This window comes from Emydura macquarii, unplaced genomic scaffold (genome assembly GCF_026122565.2).
Source record: "Emydura macquarii macquarii isolate MOO-44397 ecotype Brisbane River unplaced genomic scaffold, CSIRO-AGI_Emac_v2 contig_2680, whole genome shotgun sequence".
Lineage (NCBI taxonomy): Eukaryota > Metazoa > Chordata > Testudines > Chelidae > Emydura > Emydura macquarii.
Window position 1 is genome coordinate 2,156,702 of NW_027132817.1, and position 20,531 is coordinate 2,177,232.

General features: G+C 42.4%; 1 protein-coding gene across 3 annotated transcripts in view; it reads right to left on the reverse strand.

The window, feature by feature from the left end:
* Window positions 1–20,531, reverse strand: part of DST (dystonin) — a 453,158-nt gene that overhangs the window by 255,348 nt on the left and 177,279 nt on the right. For 2 of the 3 annotated variants that reach the window (XM_067565501.1, XM_067565500.1), the window contains exons 6-8: window positions 3,161–3,250; window positions 2,526–2,624; window positions 168–245 (exon numbers count right to left, since the gene is read on the reverse strand). In XM_067565501.1, the coding sequence (XP_067421602.1) occupies window positions 168–245; window positions 2,526–2,624; window positions 3,161–3,250 (267 nt within the window). The remainder of the gene's footprint in view (window positions 1–167; window positions 246–2,525; window positions 2,625–3,160; window positions 3,251–20,531) is intronic. The other variant, XM_067565502.1, reaches the window with a different exon arrangement.

The window sequence follows — 20,531 nt, forward strand, 5'->3', positions numbered from 1 at the left end:
GTTCAGACACCACAATAAATCAGATCCTTCTTTCCAACCATTTTTACAGTGTGCATTTTAAAAAAGAACACATAGCATAGCTGTTTCTTCCCTCATCAAGTTTCTGTCTATTAACTGTGTAAGTACAATTTTCACTTAAGTTTTATATATTAAAAGTATTACCGTACCTGGCGTTTTTTCAAATAGTCAAGTGCAATTTGTACATTCTGTAGTCTGTGAAAACGCATCCGACCTTTCTCTCGGGGCTAAAATTGGAAAATGAAAGTTGTAAGATTTTCCAACAATCAAAACTCCTACAAGGTAAACAATCTGATTTGAAAGTTTCCATTTCAAATCTTTAAAATATTAATGTTTCGGTATCTCTTACAAAAGTTTAATTGAAACAATGTCTTTGCAGAAAAGTAACTGAGCTATGAATTTTATTTAGCCTGTTTTCATTGCAGTTGAAATTTATTTGCACAACTAGTGGAGAGAAGAATCAAGGGCCCCAAGTCTACCCATATGAACCAGATAGCAGGACCAAAGCCACAGGAGGGAATAACTTGATGCTGCATCATAACGAAAGATTTACAACACTTCAGTCAAACCAAACCACAAATAATAATCACGTGTACCTCTGAGCTGTCCAATTAATGACTCTGGTAATAATGTGATAAGAAAATCTACCTTAGTTTGCAGTTGTGTTGTGTGTTTAGATTTTGTCTGTATTGTAACTATATATTAATTTCAATATTAATAAATATATATTTAGAAATATGTAATGAAAATAAATCCTTTCCTTCCAATAGAAATCCTTAGTGTCTAACTGTGTACACCTTCCTCACACAAAATGCCCATTGACTTCTATTCTAGCAGAACTGTGTGATCTACTATTTGAACACTTACGAAAGGCATGAAGGAAGTTAAAGGATCCTTCTCATCCCAAAGCAAAAACAAATCAACAAAGAAGAAACTATAAAACAATTATGCATGGTGTGTTAATGGAAACATGGCAAAACGGCATGCAGTTAGTGTAAAATCACCAAGAGGAAGAATTACACAGAAAAAGGAATATTTTACTTAACTCTCAGAGATCAACAATAGGAAAGTAGTTAAATTTACATCATCATAATATCCAAATATTAATATCCTTCTTCCTTACTTCAGATTTTTCACAAACTTTCACATTAATATGCTAAAGCAGACTACCAATCACTTCTACAACTCAGTGATGAATATGAAATTTTCTCAGACAATCTCTGTGAAACCGTGAGACAGTCATAGATTTTCCTGAGTTAAACTTTTTTTTCTCCCCTTCAGAATATCATATGTTTGCCAAGAGGAAATATGATTAAATGCAATTGGAAAAGTAGCATAAACTAAAACAAAAAAATGGAATTTTAAGTTACCATAGAAGATCTTCATTGTTTTAAAACAACTGATAGGTTAGGATCAATCCTTGCAGTCTTTATCATAGAATAACTTCCATGAGTGGGACTAAGGACTACAGAATTGGCACCTTGCTTTCCAAAACAAGGAGGGCTTGATAAAGCCCAGACTGTCAAAAAGTAACAATATAAGATCACAGAAGTGAAATATTATTTTTATATATATATATATATATAATATATATATAGCTAAAGTACAAGTGACTTGAAACACATTATGCGCTTGGATGAAAGCACACAAATTTCAGTGAAATCACAACAGCAGCATGATATGTTGTGGATCAAGGATAGAATTTGGCCCTACCATACAAAGTTGCTTTAGCAAACACTAACAATTCAGGTTCTACCGAGGCATGAAATAACTTCCTTGGGACCAATCAGTACTCAGCATTTTACAGTTTGTAAGTAGATATTTCCCTTCTGAATGACATAAATCAGTCAAAAAATGGGTAATTCAGCATCTGTTGACATAAAATAAGCCCTACAAGCAATATATTTTCTAGCTGAAGCACTACACTATCTATGACAAGTACCACGCTGCACTGTCTACTTTGAAAGATAACTATGTTTAAATCAGATCAACCATGTTTGTGATGATAAACTGCAACAGAATGATATTTCCATATTTGAACTAAATTCCAGTATTTTGTATAATATTGTATATGGGAGTTTTACCATTGACTTCAATGGAGCCAAGATTTCACCCTTTGCTTATATTATTTGCATAATTGCTACATAAATTACAGTGATTGAAAATAAAAAGAAATCTTAGTGTAATTTAATATTAAAGAACATCATTCCATAATATTTTGATGGTCACCTACACACTATTATATCTGTACAACTTTTGTAAGTGTAGTGATTGAAAATAAATGGAAATCTTAAAGCTTTGCAAATGAACTGAATAAAAAAACATATCTTTGTCTTATCTCCACCTTATCAGTTTCCCAGAATATGTATATCCTGGTTGACCAGCATTAGTTCTTTTGTCCTTTCTACTGAACTACTACATAACACGACACTAACAGGTTACTTGTAAGTTAGCAGTCACCACACTTCAAATACTAAGTTAGTATAGTTATGGGGGTCGGCACCTACCCCCTTATCCTCATCCTCCACATCCTCATGCTGTTCATACGCGCATGCTTCTGTTGAACTCACCAACCGTAAGGTCTTCAAAAAATCTCGCTCCCTTGGCTAATGAATATAACAGACAGAAGATAGGATAGCAAAGACACAAGACAGACCACAAATGAAGAGAAAAGCATGAAAAGAAGAACATAATGAAGAGAACAAATACCAAGCAAGGGAAGTAATGCTCACAAAGAAAGGAAATGACACCTGAGGTGTGTGTTAGGGACATTTCAAGGACATTTTTTCCTTGCTATTTTTAATTTGTTTTCTTTAATGTGAAGTAATATTAACCACCCAACATTTGCTAATGAAAATCCAGGCAAAAAAGGAAAAGAGAAAGAACTAGTGCATTAATCTATAAAAAGAAAGAGAAGTCTCATGATCATAGAAGAAGACTAACAAAAATAGTTCATATTCCCACACTGTTCATGGTGTGGTATGTATCAGCTGAAATACAACTTGTGCCTTTGGGATCAATGGTGGCATAGTGTGGGATATATCAAAGAGAATTGTAACAGCCAACATCTGAAGAGTCAGCAAACAGCATAAATGGGTATATAATGGCCTGAAATTATTGCACAGTGATTACAAAAACTCACCAGGGTATCCCCAGAAAGGACTTCTAAAAGGGAGATCAAGTTATGTCCATCCCTCAGGTCTTCATACAGGTCATTCACATGCTTGCGAACCTGCAGAAATAGAGAGGGAGCGGGAAATGAAATTTACGATGCTGTATCTTTCTAAGAAACCACAATATTTAATGCTGTTGTTCTGTAATGTACATGCTCTTATATATATCAATATGCCACTCTTGGTTTGTTCAGTCACTATCCCATGAGAAATACAAAAACAAAATTAGTTGCGATGTAAACTTAAATTCAACCCCCCATCCCTGCATTTTCCACATTTGTCTATTTTATTAAATATGAAAAGAAGAGCAGCAGAAAGGCCAGAGGATAGGCAACAAGCTGACGAAGTAACCAAGGCGCAACCCCTACCATGTTTACTGAGGCCAAACACCTATCAACTTTGGCCCATGTAAGGATCAATTAAGGATGACACAAGTCAGAATGAATTGCAGAAAAAAAGACAAAGCTAAATCCTGCCCTGATTTACAGCCCAGGCAAACCTGCTAGATTCAGGCAAAAATGTAACCCATATTCTGGCCCCTGAACTAAATATATAAAAAAAACGAATAGAAACATACCACTCATTAATCAACAAAAACATATTTCATCATTCTCAACTTTCCCCTTAAACAGTGTATCTTCCCAATGCTCACACATCTATCCATCCCATTGTTATAATGAACCATTATATTCAACTAACCCACTGAATTCTAGTTCCTTAAACAGTATTTCTAGCAACTCTTCAAAAAATAGATTTTAACCTGAACACACTCCCTTTGGCCAGATTCTGCCTTTGGTTACATCCATGAAAGGAGAGTAATGTCAACTGTGTTGCACCAGTGTAAATGAGGGCAGAATTTGGCCATGATTTAAGATCCAGAAGTTCTGAGAGGACTTTCAACATTTCTGACTATTCTGATTTTGGATTATTTTGGTACAAGAGAGGCCTCCACCCCACTAAATGGGACACAGAAGCTCTCATTTCTCAGAGGCAAAGACTTCTGACATTGCCAGTCACAGCAGAGGTTTTGAGGCTTTCATCTACATCCTCATTTTGGGTCCCCATTAAAACACCATACAGGAAGCTTTCTGAGCTTCCAAAATGCTATCTGATTGTGGCATATAAAAGGACAGACCATCTCTTCTTAGGCTGCTATCCCAACACAGGAGCTAAATTCTTCTGCCAATGTGGGATCTATGATACTATCTCTCAACTGTGTGTGTGAGAATGGCATCAGGAATGAATCCAATTTCTCTTCCGCTTGCAGTAGGGAACTAGATCTGGACTGTAGGAGAAATGTCTAGATCCTTGCTATTAAACAAATAATTAACATCATATTTGTAGCTAGGTTTAAATAAATGTATTTTAGTTCAAGGTATCTCGCGCCTACTGCAATGTACAAAGACTATCATCTTAACTGGGATGAACATCAGAAGAACATTTATGTTTATGCTGAAGACTAGTCAGAACAAGACAAGATTTTTCCATAATGAATAACTCCTGACATTTTCCAAAATATTTACATATCCCACCACACAGCAAAGATAATATAATTCTATTTCTGGACACTATATCGAGTTACATGTATTGTCAATTGCAAAAGGAGCTTAAATTCCAAAATAAAGCATTTTAGTAATAACCAAACTATCAAGGAAAAAACAAAAAATGAAACAGCTGTTCATGTGATATATCTAGCACAAACAACAACAGAAAATACCAAAAATGTCATTAATGTTATTAGGAGAGAAAGAGAAACGTTCCACAATATGCTGAGCAGTTTCAGAACAGCCAGAATCTAGCCATCTATCTTTTAATGATGTTTGGATCAAGGTACCTCTGTGAATCTGGGGGTTTTTTTACCATAAACATAAACAAAACCAATTACCACAAACTCCTAACAACTGAGCATCTTCATTAATGCATGTGCATTGCCCTGACCTCCTACAAATCACTCTTCACAAAGTTTGCCACAGATCATTGATGTCACCTCTCCCACAGAGATTGCTACAAACACAGGTAATAATTTTGATTTATAAACTTTGTTAAAAAATAGACACAGTAATACTTATGTTGCAATCAATGTCTTTATTTATTGGCAGCTGAAGTTTATTTCCGTCAGCCTTCCGCACAAAAGACCCCACCTCTTGTCGTAAAATTCTCAAAGCAGTCCTCGAGTGGATCTAAATGAGTATCACTGCTCTAGAGACATTGCAGAGGCTTGTCCATTCTGCGCTCTGCACCCCCACCCATGAATGCAATGTGCCTCACCCTTACAGAGCTACTAGTACCACATCATGCCTGCAACATGTAACAAGATGTCTGTAATAAGAAGTATGAATTTTTTCATGTTTCTATTGAACTAAAAAGAATGGTTGCTTACCTGTAACTGTTGTTCTTTAAGATGTGTTGCTCATGTCCATGCCCAAAGTCCCCTGCAGCGGCACGCACATGCACCTGCATACAGGCACCGCCGGCTCCCCCTCCCTCTCAGTTCCTTCTTGCTGGAACTCCAACTGAGGGGAAGGAGAGTGGCTGTGGAATGGACATTACTGGTAAGTAACTGCTCTTTCTTCTTCGAGTGCTTGCTCATGTCCATTCCCAACTTAGGTGACTCACCAGCAGTGTCTCCGGAGGCGGGCAGGAGTTCATGAACGTGACCCTTGAGCACCGCTCTACTGAAGCCAGAGTCGTCCTGAGCTTGCTCCGTCAATGCAAAGTGGGACAAGAAGGTATGCACCAATGACCCATCAGGTAGCTGCTCTGCAGACGTCCAATATAGTAACGTGCACCTGGAAGGCCGCAGATGATGCCTGCGCTCTCGTTGAGTGGGCTGTCAGGGCCACCGGAGGTGCAAGTCCAGCTTGATCATAGCAAGTCCAGATACAGGCCGTAATCCACTTAGAGAGATGCTGAGAAGAAACCGGTAGCCTCTTCATTCGGTCTGCAACTGCCACAAAGAGCTGCATCAACCGGCGAAAAGGTTTAGTTCTGTAGATGTAAAACGCCAGGGCCTATCGCACATTGAGAGAATGCAAACGCCTCTCTTCACTGGAGGTGTGAGGCTTTGGATAAAAGACAGATAAGAAAATATCTTGGTTAAGATGAAAGTGAGAGACCACCTTAGGCAAAAAGGCTGGGTATGGGCATGAAGCCATAGGATCAAAGGGAGCCTGGTGAGTCTGGAGAGGACCAAGATCAAGTCCCACTGAGGAGAAGGCTCCTTTATTGGTGGGAAAAGCCTTTCCAATCCCTTAAGGAACCTGGTTGTCATCTCGTGCAAAAAAATTGTTCTACCCCCTACTAAGGGATGGAGCGCATATATGGCCGCCACATGGACCTTGATGGATGAGAAAGCCAGATCCCCTTCCTTCAAATGGAGCAAGTATTCCATTACGGTGGCTAAAGCCTGGGCAAGGACTGGCTAATGACGATCAGCCCTGGTGCCTCTTATAATCTTTATTTTTCTTTTTATAGGAGTCCCCTGTGGGGATGATCCACATAATGTTGGGGCCTGAAGTGCCTCCTAGATAAACAAGGCATATACAGGCCAAGGGACCTCAATGTAGCCCTCGAGTCTTTCATGCCATATAGCCTGGAGTCCATTTGCTCGGCAAAGAGGGCCGTGCTGTCGAAAAGGGAGGTCCTGGATGGACTGCTGGATGTTGATACACCAGGACCGGTGAGAGGTGTGGAGAGCCCAAATGATGGGCGTGACGGGACCGGATCTTATCTTTCAGCCTCCTATAAGGGCTAGGCGAGCGGGGCCCCAGTACCAGAGAAACACATTGCAGACCGAGCGACCTTCAGGGGCGGGTCTCCGGAGACCAACGACGGGAGCCTGGTCTGACACTATGCTGACCCAGAGAGCATGGTCTTGACTCCGGGGAGCACCTACGCACAGGTGAACATGTCTCGAAGACGGAGGCTGTCAAGCCAATCTGTCCCTCGACACATTACCTGCCGGTGCGGGTGCCAGTGCCAAATCACAGTGTAGCAGCCTACCGTCCCTCGGCATCGGTGTCCCGGGCAGTGCCAGGAGGTCCTTCATGGTCTGGGAGGCCTCCAGCGTCGATGGCACCACTAAGCAGCGAGGGCCTCTACTGCTACCAGGAGTCGGAGTTGGACCTCGCGAGGGACCTTTCTGAGGTGAGGACAAGTGGCGGCCCGACATAGGTCTCACCTGATCCCCTTTGGCTTTCTCCACGGGGAAGCGACCACATTCCGCACGAGTCATCTTCAGCCTCTTTTTCGGTACCGAAGACAGCGACCTGTGACAAGGATGAAGATGGCACCGGAGGTGCACTGCGCACCAAGGACATCGTGCTCGGTGCCGAGTCCGATCTGCTGGGCTCTGATACCGTTCCTAGTGCCGACTCCGTCAGGATAGCCTGGAGACGAAGATCTCGATCTTTCTTAGTCCATGGGTGAAAACTTTTGCAGATTTTACACTTCTCACTAATGTGCGCTTCACCCAAACCAACATTTTAAACAACTTTGATGCAGGTCACTCCATGGCACAGGGTTTTTACACAAAGCGTATTGTTTAAATCCCAGGGTACGGGCATGCCCTGACCCTGGAACTCTAACAACTAACTAACTAGAACTAAGAAACAAACTATGTACACTAGAACAGAGAATAAACCACTAGGTTTAGCGAGAGAACTTGCGATGGCAAGAGACATTCCAGCACCATCACTGGTGGCAAGATGGAACTGAGAGGGAGGGGAGCCGGTGGCACCTATATGCGGGCGCATGTGCGTGCCGCTGTAGGGGGTGCTAGAGCCAGCTCATACCGGTACCAATAAGGGAAAAATTTTCCAGCACTGGTGCACGTGGAGTGTACACACACCTAAGTTGGGAATGGATATAAGCAAGCATTCAAAGAAGAATCTTGACGTTTGGAACATGTATATATTAAGGACCTCTGAACTCTCCTGTGGAGACCAATGAAAGGTCAGTCGACATTTACATTATAAGAATGCCTCTACTCTGACAGCCACTCTGCGTAACTGGTGAAAAGGCAGGGCAACATAGCATTTATTCCCCCTAGATCTCCTGGCCCCAGTCCTGCATCCTATCCACTGGACCCTTTTGCAAACCCAAGAAACAGAAAGGCAAAAATCTCCAAACTTTCGGAAAATAAACCTACAAACTTTTAGGATTCTTCCATCACAAGTCACAATTCACAGCATATAGCTTATGTCTTTATTTTGGTGCCTTTAGCTAAATGTCTGTGTTTAAAGTTTTCATCCATTCTTCTATTTGCTTTCAGCAGTGTTAATTAAGAAACATAGAGAGAACTATTTTTCCATCTTTGCGTCCACATTAAGAAATTTGCATACAAAAAAAATCCCAAAGAGAATATTTCCATCACATAGCAGGGAATATCATTAAACAACTTCCTTTTTTTTTTTTTTTACTGTGAAACCCACCCAGAAATACAAGGACTAATTCTGGTCTCACTTATATTAGTGTAGATCAGGAGAAACTCCACTGACTCAGTGAGTTAATCCTTGCAAGAATACTCATTAAACAGAAAAATATTTTTTGGAGATTTTTTTTTTTAAAACATTTAAACAATTGAATTTCAAGTTCAAGCATTAAATTATTTCATTTGCTCGCCAAGATCAAACCGAGCTGGGTCTACCAGTCAGTGAGGTCATTTATTTAAAGAACATGCTTCAACCTCTCTCAGCTGTTCTCTCACTATCACTCTCAAAATAAAAGGTATTGTTGTGTCTGTCTGACACCAACAGTGTATGGCAGGGACAAATACAGTACGGGGCCCACTGTATTGAGAGGATTTTGGGAGTGCTTTGCTATGCTGCACCTGTGCAATGCTTTTTATTTGCAAATAAATCAATACATAAACTTTGTTTTTTATTTTTCCTTTCAAGCTATGATGGTGGTTGGAAAAGGCCAAGTCATATTTCCTAAACTGTTTGTGGCAAAGGTGGATAATTTCTGCCTCACAAAACTCCGGGAAGGCTGTAGCTTTGCGCTCCTAAGAGCATGGTCCCACAAACAACCTCACCCTATTCCAGTGTGCAAAGATAGCTCCAGGACGGAGCAAAACCATTGTGCAATATTGCCAGCCAAGAGGAATGGAGCAAGCTGGGAGGAGAGGAAAGGATCATAGCATCTGGAAGTCATGGGCACCAGCATATCTGGTCAAGGTGAATAATCACACACACACTCTCTTCAGTGTTACTTTGGAGAGTCACCGGGCTGCCCAGTTTATAAAAGTGGGCTAGTAGTGGGACCAGAACATACTCTTTCTCACTTAACAGAGAATATCTATGGATTTGGGGTGTTTTATTATTCCAGTCTCTCCCCCGCAACACAAGCCTGTTTATCTTTTACTGTCTCTTATTTCTTCTTTCATTTCTTATTTCCTGTGGGTTTGTCTCACCTATGCCCATCTTACACAAAGCCTGAGTCTTCTTACCCATAGTCCAAAAGCAGAACTACTATACAAAACACAGAGAGACAGTGTGATTTACTAGTTAGAAAAAGGCACTGTGCGTCAAAAGGTTTCTCATCCCAGCCCTACCTCAGACATACAGCGTGATCTGCAGGGGAACTCACCTAAAATCTATGTACAGTACCCCATTTTCCCTTTTCTTTTCAGTGTCCATTGCTGTGCTTTTGCTGTGTTTAGCAACACTAGTCTGCTGGTGCTACTGGGCAATGCGGAGAGCTCTCTCAGACACAGAGCGCTTCGCTCTCTCAGACACAGAGCGTTTCCTCCTCCGGCGACCCAGTCACAAACAGAAGATCAGAGGTAAGAATTGAAACCATGTTATTCTTTACCAGAAGATGGCAATCCTAGCTGTCTGGATTAGACAGGAGCTAAGGGAAAAAAGAAGAGCACTTTGCAAGATGCAAATAAAATCGATTTTGAGCACAACTAAAGTATGCAAAACACACGTCATGAACTGAGTCATCAGGAGAGGACAGATAAAAAATTCTCAGAACTGCTGAATATAAATACGTGCATAGTTCTAGCTTGTATTCTGTGACTTATTCTTGTACTTGATACATAAATAATGTACATGACACGGTAATTACATCAAAACCCAGTAATTATAAAAACAGTAGTCTGAAATCTGGTATGTATTTGCATTTCTTTTAATGTGAAGAGTGGTTTGATTTAAATTATCTATGCAAACCCACAAGCAATTTGAATCCAGCTAGAAATATAATTTATGATAATAATATCATGAATATTCAGTGCTTGCCATGTAAACCAAATGATCACTCACTTGGCTCTTCCCAAGAGAGAAAAAAATACAATCTAGCAAAGCAAACCTTTTCCAGAGTACTGCCATATGTCTCACAGATATTTCAAATACAGCTTGGCAGTGTTTACAGAGTGAGTGTGGTAGAGTTGTCAGAGCAGGGAAACCAGAAATCAAAGTCCTGGATTCTATTTTTAGCTCTGCCACTGACTGGCTGGGTGGCTTTCAGCAAGTCACTTAGCCTCTTTGAGCCCATACTTGCGCATTGTTAAAGGAGTTCAATATTACTTTCCTGCCTCAAAGGGGTACTGTGAGGATAAATTACTTAGGGCTACACCTGGGCTTTGCTGCATACCTGTGCCATTATGGGAGGATGATATAGGGAGTTTCTTCCACACCCTGCAGTAGAAGGGCAGGATTTTCCCCCTGCAGCGCTCAAGGGAGCATTAGGGAGGCAATGTTCCCGCACTGGCTGGTACACTCAAAGTGGTGTGGTTGGCCAGCTAACATACACGAGACACGCTCCACCAGGACAGCAGCCGCTTCTTTTAAAAGGGTTAGCACTGTGTGCCCTTCCCTTCCCTGATACACTGGCATCAGAGGACAAATGTCCAATGTCCAGTCTTTTCTCAGCTCTAGCCAAGACAGGATTTGCCTCATAATGTTAGTAAAGATCTTTGGGAATTTTAAATGTACGAGAAAAAAGTCAGCAATATTTTGTTGTTGCTTCAACGGTATATTAAAAATGTGTTCCAGAATCTGTGCACCAGCTGGGTGTGCCAGATTAGACAGTGTAGCAAACAAAGCTGTCACTGAAAATACAGAATCCCCAGGATGGATTTAGGGGATCTTTTCAGTCCCAATGATTTTTAGGAGGGATTACATGAAGTTTCTGTTGAACAGTAGCTGAATCGGCTCGAGGTTCTGCAGGGCCCATGTGCAAATTAAGCTATGTGCTGCCTCAGGCAGCCTTCTGCAACACACATAACAGGTGGGGGGGAGGATCGGCCACTTCGGCAGGACAGGGATGCTTGCCATCCGAAAGATCATGTGGGGATAGGGAGCTGAGCAACTGGAAGGCTTTTGCCAAAACTTATGAATGTGAGCAAAAGGCTTTAATCAGCCAGATGGGAACAGGGAGGATTTCAGTTCTTGATAGGGAGTTTTAAAAACTTCACCTTTCAAATGTTTGTTTGTTTGTTTTGGGGGGGGGCGACAATTGTGGCAGACTACTGAGTCGGAAAGGTGCAGCAAAAAAGCCTAACCGCCCCCAAACTGATATATCTAGAGTTAGCCCTGTGCATCAGTGCTTTGTGGAGCCTGCACTGCTATTGTTAATAATAATATTTATTATCGAGTCAGAGAGTTTAAGGCCAGAAGGACACTCGATCATCTTGTCTGACCTCTAGTATATCACAGGCCACCAGTACCCCCAGCATTCACACACTAAACCTAACAACAGACGTGAGACCACTGCATGTATTGCAGTAGCACCTAGGAGCCCCAGTCACAGACAAGGACCCCATTGTGCTAGAACAAAAAGACTGCCTCTGCTTCCAAGAGTTTACAAGTAGCTCATGCAAGCTGCACAGGTTCACCCACACAACAGCTGACAGTGCTGCTTATCTTAATCCCCTTTACAGTAAATTCCAGCAACCCATTCATCACCATCAGCAAGGTCTAAAGTACAATTTCATTACTTTAATTAAAGATTGACAACACTCTGGGCTTTTACACAGATGTAACTCCTTTGTCTTCAATGAGTTTACTGCTGATTTCTGCTGATGGAGAATCAGTGGCCTTTGTTTCTGCTACGGCACACAGCAAAAGCTACCCCCTTGAAAAAGATAAGTTCTCAAAAACATTGCTCTCCACACCAAGTTAATACGCCACTTTGTACACTGTAATTCAGAATCTACCCAGGGGTAATTACATGGCCCTCATCATGTGGTTTCAAGCAGTGATGTCACTGTAATCAGCTTTCACTGGGAGTACTTCACAAAGCCATCCACTGGTGTGAGGACTGAACACAGTACAGCTGAAGCTCTAAAATGGAGAAAAGTCTAAATGAAGCCTATGTAAGTGCCTTGCATTCTTCCTTGGTACTTTTCCAGTTATTTTGTTCAGATATTTGAACAATGTCTGGCATTTTACAACAGAAAACCACAGCCTGAGTAAGTTTCCATATAAAGTGTTCATATAAGGACAGACTGTCACTTCTGCTTCTGTGAGCAGAAGAGACTTGGATCTTGCAAGGGAATGAAGTGCTCCATGCAGTTCCACAGTTGGGACACAGAGCTAGTGGCATCCATCCCAATCCTACAGGGAATACAAAAGGAAATGAATGCAGGCCCTGTCAGCATTGTCTTTATTCACTCAACCCTTCTCTGCTATGAAAGCCACCCCTGATGAGCTGCTGCCAGTAGGTCAGCCCATTGCTAAACCCTGCTGGAGCTGTGCTGCTATAAAGGCAGTGTGGTAAAAGTCCAGGGAACAATATGGAGGTGAAGGGCTTCTGTGCAGATGGATCTGGTCTCCAGTGATTCTAGGGATCTCAGGTTTTGTGGGTGAAACTCTGTGATAAATGGTGTAGACCCTTCAAGAACCAAAAGGTTATGGGCACACCCACCTCACCAGAGTCTCAACTTCCCTAATAAAAATAGACATGCATTTGGGTGAAGACCCTCAGTACGGCTGAGAGGCTGAATGGAAGCACTGTGAATTGAAAGTGCTGATCCCACACCACAAACTGCAGGAACCTTCTGTGACCCGGGAAAATCGAGATGTGAAAATTGGCATCCTTTAAATCGAGGGCGGTGTACCAGTCACCTGGATCCAGTGAAGGGATGATGGCGGCTAGGGAAACCATACGAAACTTTAATCTTTGGATGTATTTGTTGAGGCGTCTTAAGTCCAGGATAGGCGTTAGTCCTCCCTTTGCTTTTGGAATCAGGAAGTAATGGGAGTAAAATATTCGTCCCCTTAAGTCTTGGGGGACCTCTTCCACTGCATCCACCTGCAAGAGTGCTTGTACCTCCTGTGCAAGAAGTTGCTCTTGAGAGGGATTCCCGAAGAGGGACAGGGAAGGAGGGTGGGAAGGCGGAAGTGAGACAAACTGGAGGGTATAGCTGGTGGCGACCATGTTGAGTACCCAACGGTCTGATGTTATGATAGCCCAGGCTCGGAAAAAGGGAGTTAAACAAGAAGAGAACAGTAGAGAGGTTGGATCCATGGTTGAAACTTGTAGGTCGCCCTCGGGCGCACCTTCAAAAGGTCTGCTTTCCACCTTGGTTATGGCAGCTGGAGCTCGGTTGAGGGGCAGCAGATAATGAGTAGTCCTGGTGCCTTTTATAACACTTATTCTTTTCCCCGAAGGAGTCACTACGGGAATGGCCTCCAAACCACTGTTGATGCTGAGGCCTGAAGTGCCTCCTGGATGAATGCAGGGTGTACAGGCCAAGGGACCACAGGGTTGCCCTCGAGTCCTTCATGCCATGCAGTCTGGAGTCAATCTGTTCGGCAAAGAGGGCCATGCCATCAAAAGAGAGGTCCTGGATCGATTGCTGGACCTCCGACGGGAGGCCCAAGGACTGTAACCATGATGCCCTTCTCATTGACACCACCGATGCCATGGTTCTGGCTGCAGAGTCCGCTGCATCGAAGGCTGCTTGCAAGGATGCTCTGGCTACTGTCCTCCCCTCCTCCAAGATGGCTTCAAATTCCTGCCTGGAGGGGTACGACAATGAGTCCGCGAACTTTTCTAGCGACTGCCAGATATTGAAATGGTACCTGCCCAGCAGCGTCTGTTAGATTCGCTACCCATAGCTGTAGGCTAGCAGTGTAATAAATTTTCCGATCGAACAAGTCCAGCCTTTTTGCCTCTTTATTTTTAGGCATTGAGCTTATTTTGCCCTGCCAGTAGTCCCTTTTGTTGGCAGCTGTGACTACCAGGGATCCCAGGGAGGGGTGGTGTACAAGTATTCAAACCCCTTTGCTGGTACATAGTACTTCCTTTCTGCCCTCTTGGACGTGGGGAGTAAGGAGGCTGGGGTTTGCAACAGTGATTTGGCCAGTTTAACTATCCCTTCATGGACAGGGAGGGCCACTCTGCCTGGTGCTGCCGACGCCAGGATCCCAAACAGATCATACATAGGCTCTTCCACCACCTCTATTTTGAGGCTAAGATTAGATGCCACCCTTTTTAAAAAGTCCTGTTGGCACCTGAAGTTATCCAACAGCGCTGCTGATGAAGGGCCCACTAATGCCTCATCTGGTGATGATGAGGAAGAGGCTGGTAGCTGGGTTGGGGAAGGGTCTTCTGCTCTGGGGTAATGCCCCCCAGGCCTGAGGTAGGTGACCCTCCCTGATCATATTCCAAGTCTAGGTGCGGTGCCAAGCTTTGGGGGATAGAGGACCTGTGCACCGAGGTCCCTCATCTGGAACTAGTCTGCGGGAACTCAGGGGGATACCCCACCAGTAAGGCATGCCCCGACCACGGTCCTTGTGGCCACACCCCCACTTGTGGCCTTGTCGAGAAGCCCAGTGCCGGTGCAGGGGCCTGCTTCGTCTGAATCATTTCCTCACTTCCTGAGGATGAGGCGCTGCTGTCCAATGGCCAAGGCGGTGTCAACTCTGAATATCTGTCAGTACCACACAGACAGTCGTGGCATTCCAGTACTGATGAACGGTACGGAGATCTCAAATGTTGGATGTGACAGAACCGGCTCTTGTCCTTGATTTTTTTGTAAGGACTGGGAGAGCGGGGGCGAGGTCTGAGGGAAGTGTGTCGGGATTCCAGTGACCTATGCCATTTTGAAGTCTGATACCGATGCTCTGATGTTCAGTGTTGGTCTTCCAGGTACCGACGGCAGGAAGATAGCCTATCGCTACCTTGACCCGGAGAGCCTGGTCTCTTATCAGAGGACCCACTGCACATCGGTGAACCGTGTCTGGGAGATGGGGACTGCCGAGCAGATCTGTTAACTGGAATGCCCCTTGACACGGTGCCAGCCAGTGCCGGTGCCGAGTCTCGGTGTAGTGGTCTGCCGTTCCTCGCTGTCGGCAGCACAGGCACTACCAGGAGGTCTTTCATCACTTGAAAGGCCTCTAGAGTCGATAGCAGCACCAGGTGACGAGAGCCTTCACCACTACCTGGAGTCGGTGGGGGACTTGGTGCTGGGGTTGAAGCTCGCAGTGGCAAGGGGCTGCCAACCCCCTCCATCTCCAAAGGGTCCGACATGGGTCTCACTTGGTCCCCCGTATCTTTCTTTGTCTTATCTGCTGGCGAGTGCCCTCTTTGACCTCTTCTTCGGCACCGGGGATGGCGATCGGTGCCAAGAGGATGAAGAGGGTGCTGGAGGGTCACTCCATGCAGAGCCTACCGTGCTCAGGGCAAAGTCCAATCTACCCAGCTCCGACACCGGCCTGAGTGCCGACTTCATAAGGATGGCCTTAAGCCAAATGTCCCAGTCCTTTTTTGCCCGTGGGTGAAAAGTTTTGCAGATCTTGCACCTCTCACTGAAGTGAGCTTCTCCAAGACACTTCAGGCAACTTTGATGAGAGTCACTCCTTAGCATAGGCTTCTTACATGAAGTGCAGAGTTTAAAACCTGGGGAATGGGGCATGCCCCGATCCTGGGGATCTAACTACTACAATACTACAACTAACTACAATTAACAGTAACTATATACACAAGAAAAAGAATAAAGAACCCTGGTTCAAGAACCACTTGCAATAGCAAGATACACTCCAGCACTGTCACTGGCAGGAAGAAGAAACTGAGAGGTGGGGGGCTGGCAGCACCTATGTGCGGGAGCATATGCACGCTGCTACAGGGGGCGCTAGAGCAGGCCGCTACGGGCACTACTGAGGGGAAAAAATGTCTGGCACAGGTGCATGTGGCGCGCACACACACCTAATTTGGGAATGGACATGAGCAGGCACTCGAAGAATAACTATGCTAGACTCATTTCAGTTCTATACCAAAAAAGAAACTCATAGGACTGGCAGAAGGACTTTAGAACAGACTCCCAACCTGTTCTTGAGTGTGAGTAGAAAATAAACCCTAAACCTGAGGAAAAAGAAAAAATCTTTAAGATAGAAACTTTCCAGTCCCCTATGCAAGAAAATAGCTTGTCGAGGGAACAATGCATGCATCTGTGGTTTTAAGGTGCCAGCAATCATACAAAACAATGTGTCATTACTGAAGAACTGGATTAATGATCAATGTTAACTGTTACTTTCTGCTGTCCTCAATGACATGTTAAAAACAGCAGATTAATTCTTCAAGATGTGTGTCCTTATGGGTGCTCCACTGTAGGTGCGCTTGCGTCCCAATGCTGCTGATCGGAGATCTTCGGTAGTAGTGTCTGTTAGGCCGGCATATGCGTGGTTTCTCCTCATGCTGCGCCACGAGGCTAGTCAGCGCACCCAAGGTAACCACTCTCAGTTCCTTCTCTGCCGCACAATCAAGGAGAAGCATTCTGAAGTAGCGGGGAGGTGGGTGGGTTGTGGAGTACCCATAGAGACACACATCTCGAAAAACCATTGCTGCTGCACGAGGCGAATAACTTCTTCAAGTAGTATCCCTATGGGTGCTACACTGCAGGTGACTCCCGAGCAGTACCCATATCGGCGGGCTGGGACTTCGGAGTCATGTCAATTGCAGATGACAGCACTTTGGAGCCACAAATGGCATTGGAAAGGGGGAAGAAAGAAAGAATACTCTTTTTTTTTTTTTTTTTGGTAATATATGGACAGAAATAAAAGACACTAGATTAACAACTACTAAAAACTAAACTGTAGGCTACAAAGAAAGCACAAGGTAACTCATGGACTGCTAATAACTCTGTCTCTAGCCAGGGGCTGTTGAGAAGGAAGTGGGGCAAAGGGGGGTGTTCGCCAGAATGTGCTGACTAGCCTCATGACGCAGCACGAGGAGAGATCGTGCATGTGAGGGCCTAACAGACACTGCTACCGAAGTTTTCCGAGTCACCCACAGTAGAGCACACTCAGGGACACGGCTCGAAGAAAAAACAGCAATTTAATAATATTAATTAATTAATATTAATGAAATCAGAACGCATCCCCTATGATTGTACATTCCAGCACTCCATATTATAGTCTAAATTTGCAGCTACATTGAGCTCAACCTCTCTTTTTAGAGATGAAACTTAATCTGAATTAAACTGGAATAACAGCCACAAGGACAAGGGCTGTATGGGGTCAGTTTCATCACCACCCTGAATTTCCCCCAAAGAGCTTGGATTTATTCAAGCAAGTGTGAATATCCCATGAGTGAGTAGAGAAATAAGCAGTTCTGCATATCCAATCAATCAGGCACCTAACTGAGCAATTATTTAAGTAAAGTACTAAATACCACTCTAAGTGAGGTGTACAGCTGCATAAGGGTTTGAAATCCAAATTTTCTCAAGTCTGTGGTCAGATCTGGTGCCTGGATTTAGCCCATATTTCTGATAGGTTTGAGTACCTGAACCCTGATTCAGGTAGGCTAAGACCCATCTGCAGTACAAATTAAGAGAAATACTGGTAGAAGTAGAAAAATTAAATCCTGAAAAATACATCAAATAAAAAACCATTTAAACAGTGAATCAATAGCATATGTTTACTGGAAAAGTGTGACATGGCCTTCTTCTATATATTCTATATATAGTAAATAGCAAGGTGCTAGAAGGAGGGACGTAATTATCAACATTATCATCACGGTACAATATATTTCAAATTTAGTAGGTAAGACTGCCAATTCTAGAGAAATAAAGTGAATTAAAAGCTGAGTTTATATACCATAAGAGTAAGTTATTCCTTGCAACTTCCAACTTTGATTTTGCAAGAGAAAACCCCAACTGACAGGGCTTTGTAAAACCAATGCCAGCCAACGTACCCAAAGTCCATAATATTAAACATTTAATTTGCTTTTCTCCACTTGTAATATTGACAGCTACACTTCACACAATTTAGTCAATGAAAAATAGTCATTTTAAGTTCAGTGTCTCTATCTAGTTCCCATGCATTAACACTATAGTGCAGTGTCTAATATGCCAATAGTACAAAAGATTATTTAATGAAAAAGACTTAACTGAACATTTTCTGTTAATATTAAAATATGTAAAACTATTTTCTAAAAACTCATAAAATGTACACTGAAACCTAACCTACCAGAAAGCATCCTATCAGATAGAAATAATGGATTGAAATTACTTTCTGGAACCAGTAAATCAGAGACTATACACATGTAACACAATTACTAGTCTAAATCTGAGGTAACATTTTCAAAAGCAGCTAAGTGACTTAGTAGCAGAAGTCCCATTCTCAGAAGTGAGGTAGATGCTTAAGAGCCCATTTCTTATTGACTTTCAATGAGAGGCACCTAAGAACTTCTGAAAATCTCACTAGGTGTCTAGCTGCATATTTAAGCACCAAAACCCTTTGAAAATCTGACTGTTAAGTCACTTTGGAAAGTAAGACTTGGGCTCCTACATCATTTAAGTGCTTTTTTAAAGTTTTACCCCAGTCTTACCAAGTGACCAAGAAAGAAAACAAGAACAGTAAAGCCATTGTGAAGAGATGACATGATGAACAGAATTTATTTTAATTTGGCAGCCCAGAATAAACCATTAGAAAAATAAACATTTAAGATTTGTCACCTTTTGAAGGATTATCAACAAAGTTTAGAAAACATAGATGTCATGGAAGATGACATGCTGAGTGGAAGAGAAACAAAATATATTTAGAATGATATAAAACATACACATACACAGAGTGTATTCCCCAACTCCCATCATAAAATTAGTCTGATGCATTTCTGAGAAGGAGGAATAAATCTACACACAAACATTTAGAAAAGTAAAATGTATCATAACGGTATAAGAGACAAAAGATATGCAGAAAGAGTTTGGGGCACCTCATTATAAAAGTGGTGCACAAAATTGGAGAAACTACAGTGAAGGTCTACAAAAAATGATAAATGAATTAAAGGATATGAGATGAGAGGAGAGTTTTGGGTAAGGCAGAGTTTGAAGTAAATGTGACAGACAGGAATCTGAGCACTGTACAAATATCTGAGCAGTAATAATATTAACGAAGAAGAGATATTATCTATAGTTTAGGATGATGAAATAATAATATTTATTTTTGAAAGTACTTTTTGAAAGTACTCTTTGTGGTCTAAAATCTCTGTAGCACTACAGGGTAGTTTTTTGAACCTTTATTAGAAAATATTGAAGGTTAAGGGAGAAAACAGTGAATTGAAACTAAAAATAAATATGTATATTTAATATAAGAACACATTTATTGAAAGAACCTGAATTGTGAGGTAGAGCTATCTGGCTAAAAAGTAGTGAAGGTGCTATCACTAGCGGTTTTTAAAACTACATGACCCAGGAATTCTTTTCAAGCCCTCCTACCTACAGATGTGAAAGCAAAGTTAACTACAGGCGCAATATGGTTTCAAAATGTTTTCCCACTTTGCCAAAGGCAAATCAGATTAGAACTCAAGTAGTTAGAACAATAAGGTAGTGGGGTTGAAAAAAAATGTGAACACCTAACTGCCACTGATTTTTGGATTCAATGACTTCAGCTGGATCAGACCACTGTTAGATTTACAATAAATTTAAAGTTAATTTTTAAAAATCTAATCCCAAGTAAATTTAAATCAATTAAAAGACTCCCATTCTCTTCAATGGGCTTCAGATCGGGCCCTTTGTACAGTACTCGGAACAGCTTTTTAGTGTAGTTAGAGGCAACATACTGAAGCTGTCCACTGTTCAACTACAGTCAATGGCCTTCTCTGAGATAAGGGTCACGTGGACGCTTACAAAAGCTACTATAATTACACCATTCAATTTAAAATGTCACCAACAGTCAAGTCTCTCTGATGAGAAACTTGTGTGGTCATTGCAGAAAGCTCCTGACATGCTGGGATTTCTTCATTCCACAACTTCCTGGAAAGTATATGCCCTTAAACTTATTCCAACCAAAGAATAACTAAACACAAAATGTATTATTACTGTTAATCACTAACAAGAAAGAGACAAAAAGAAACAAATAAAAATGTGTGTGTCCCTTCTTATGATGCCCCAAG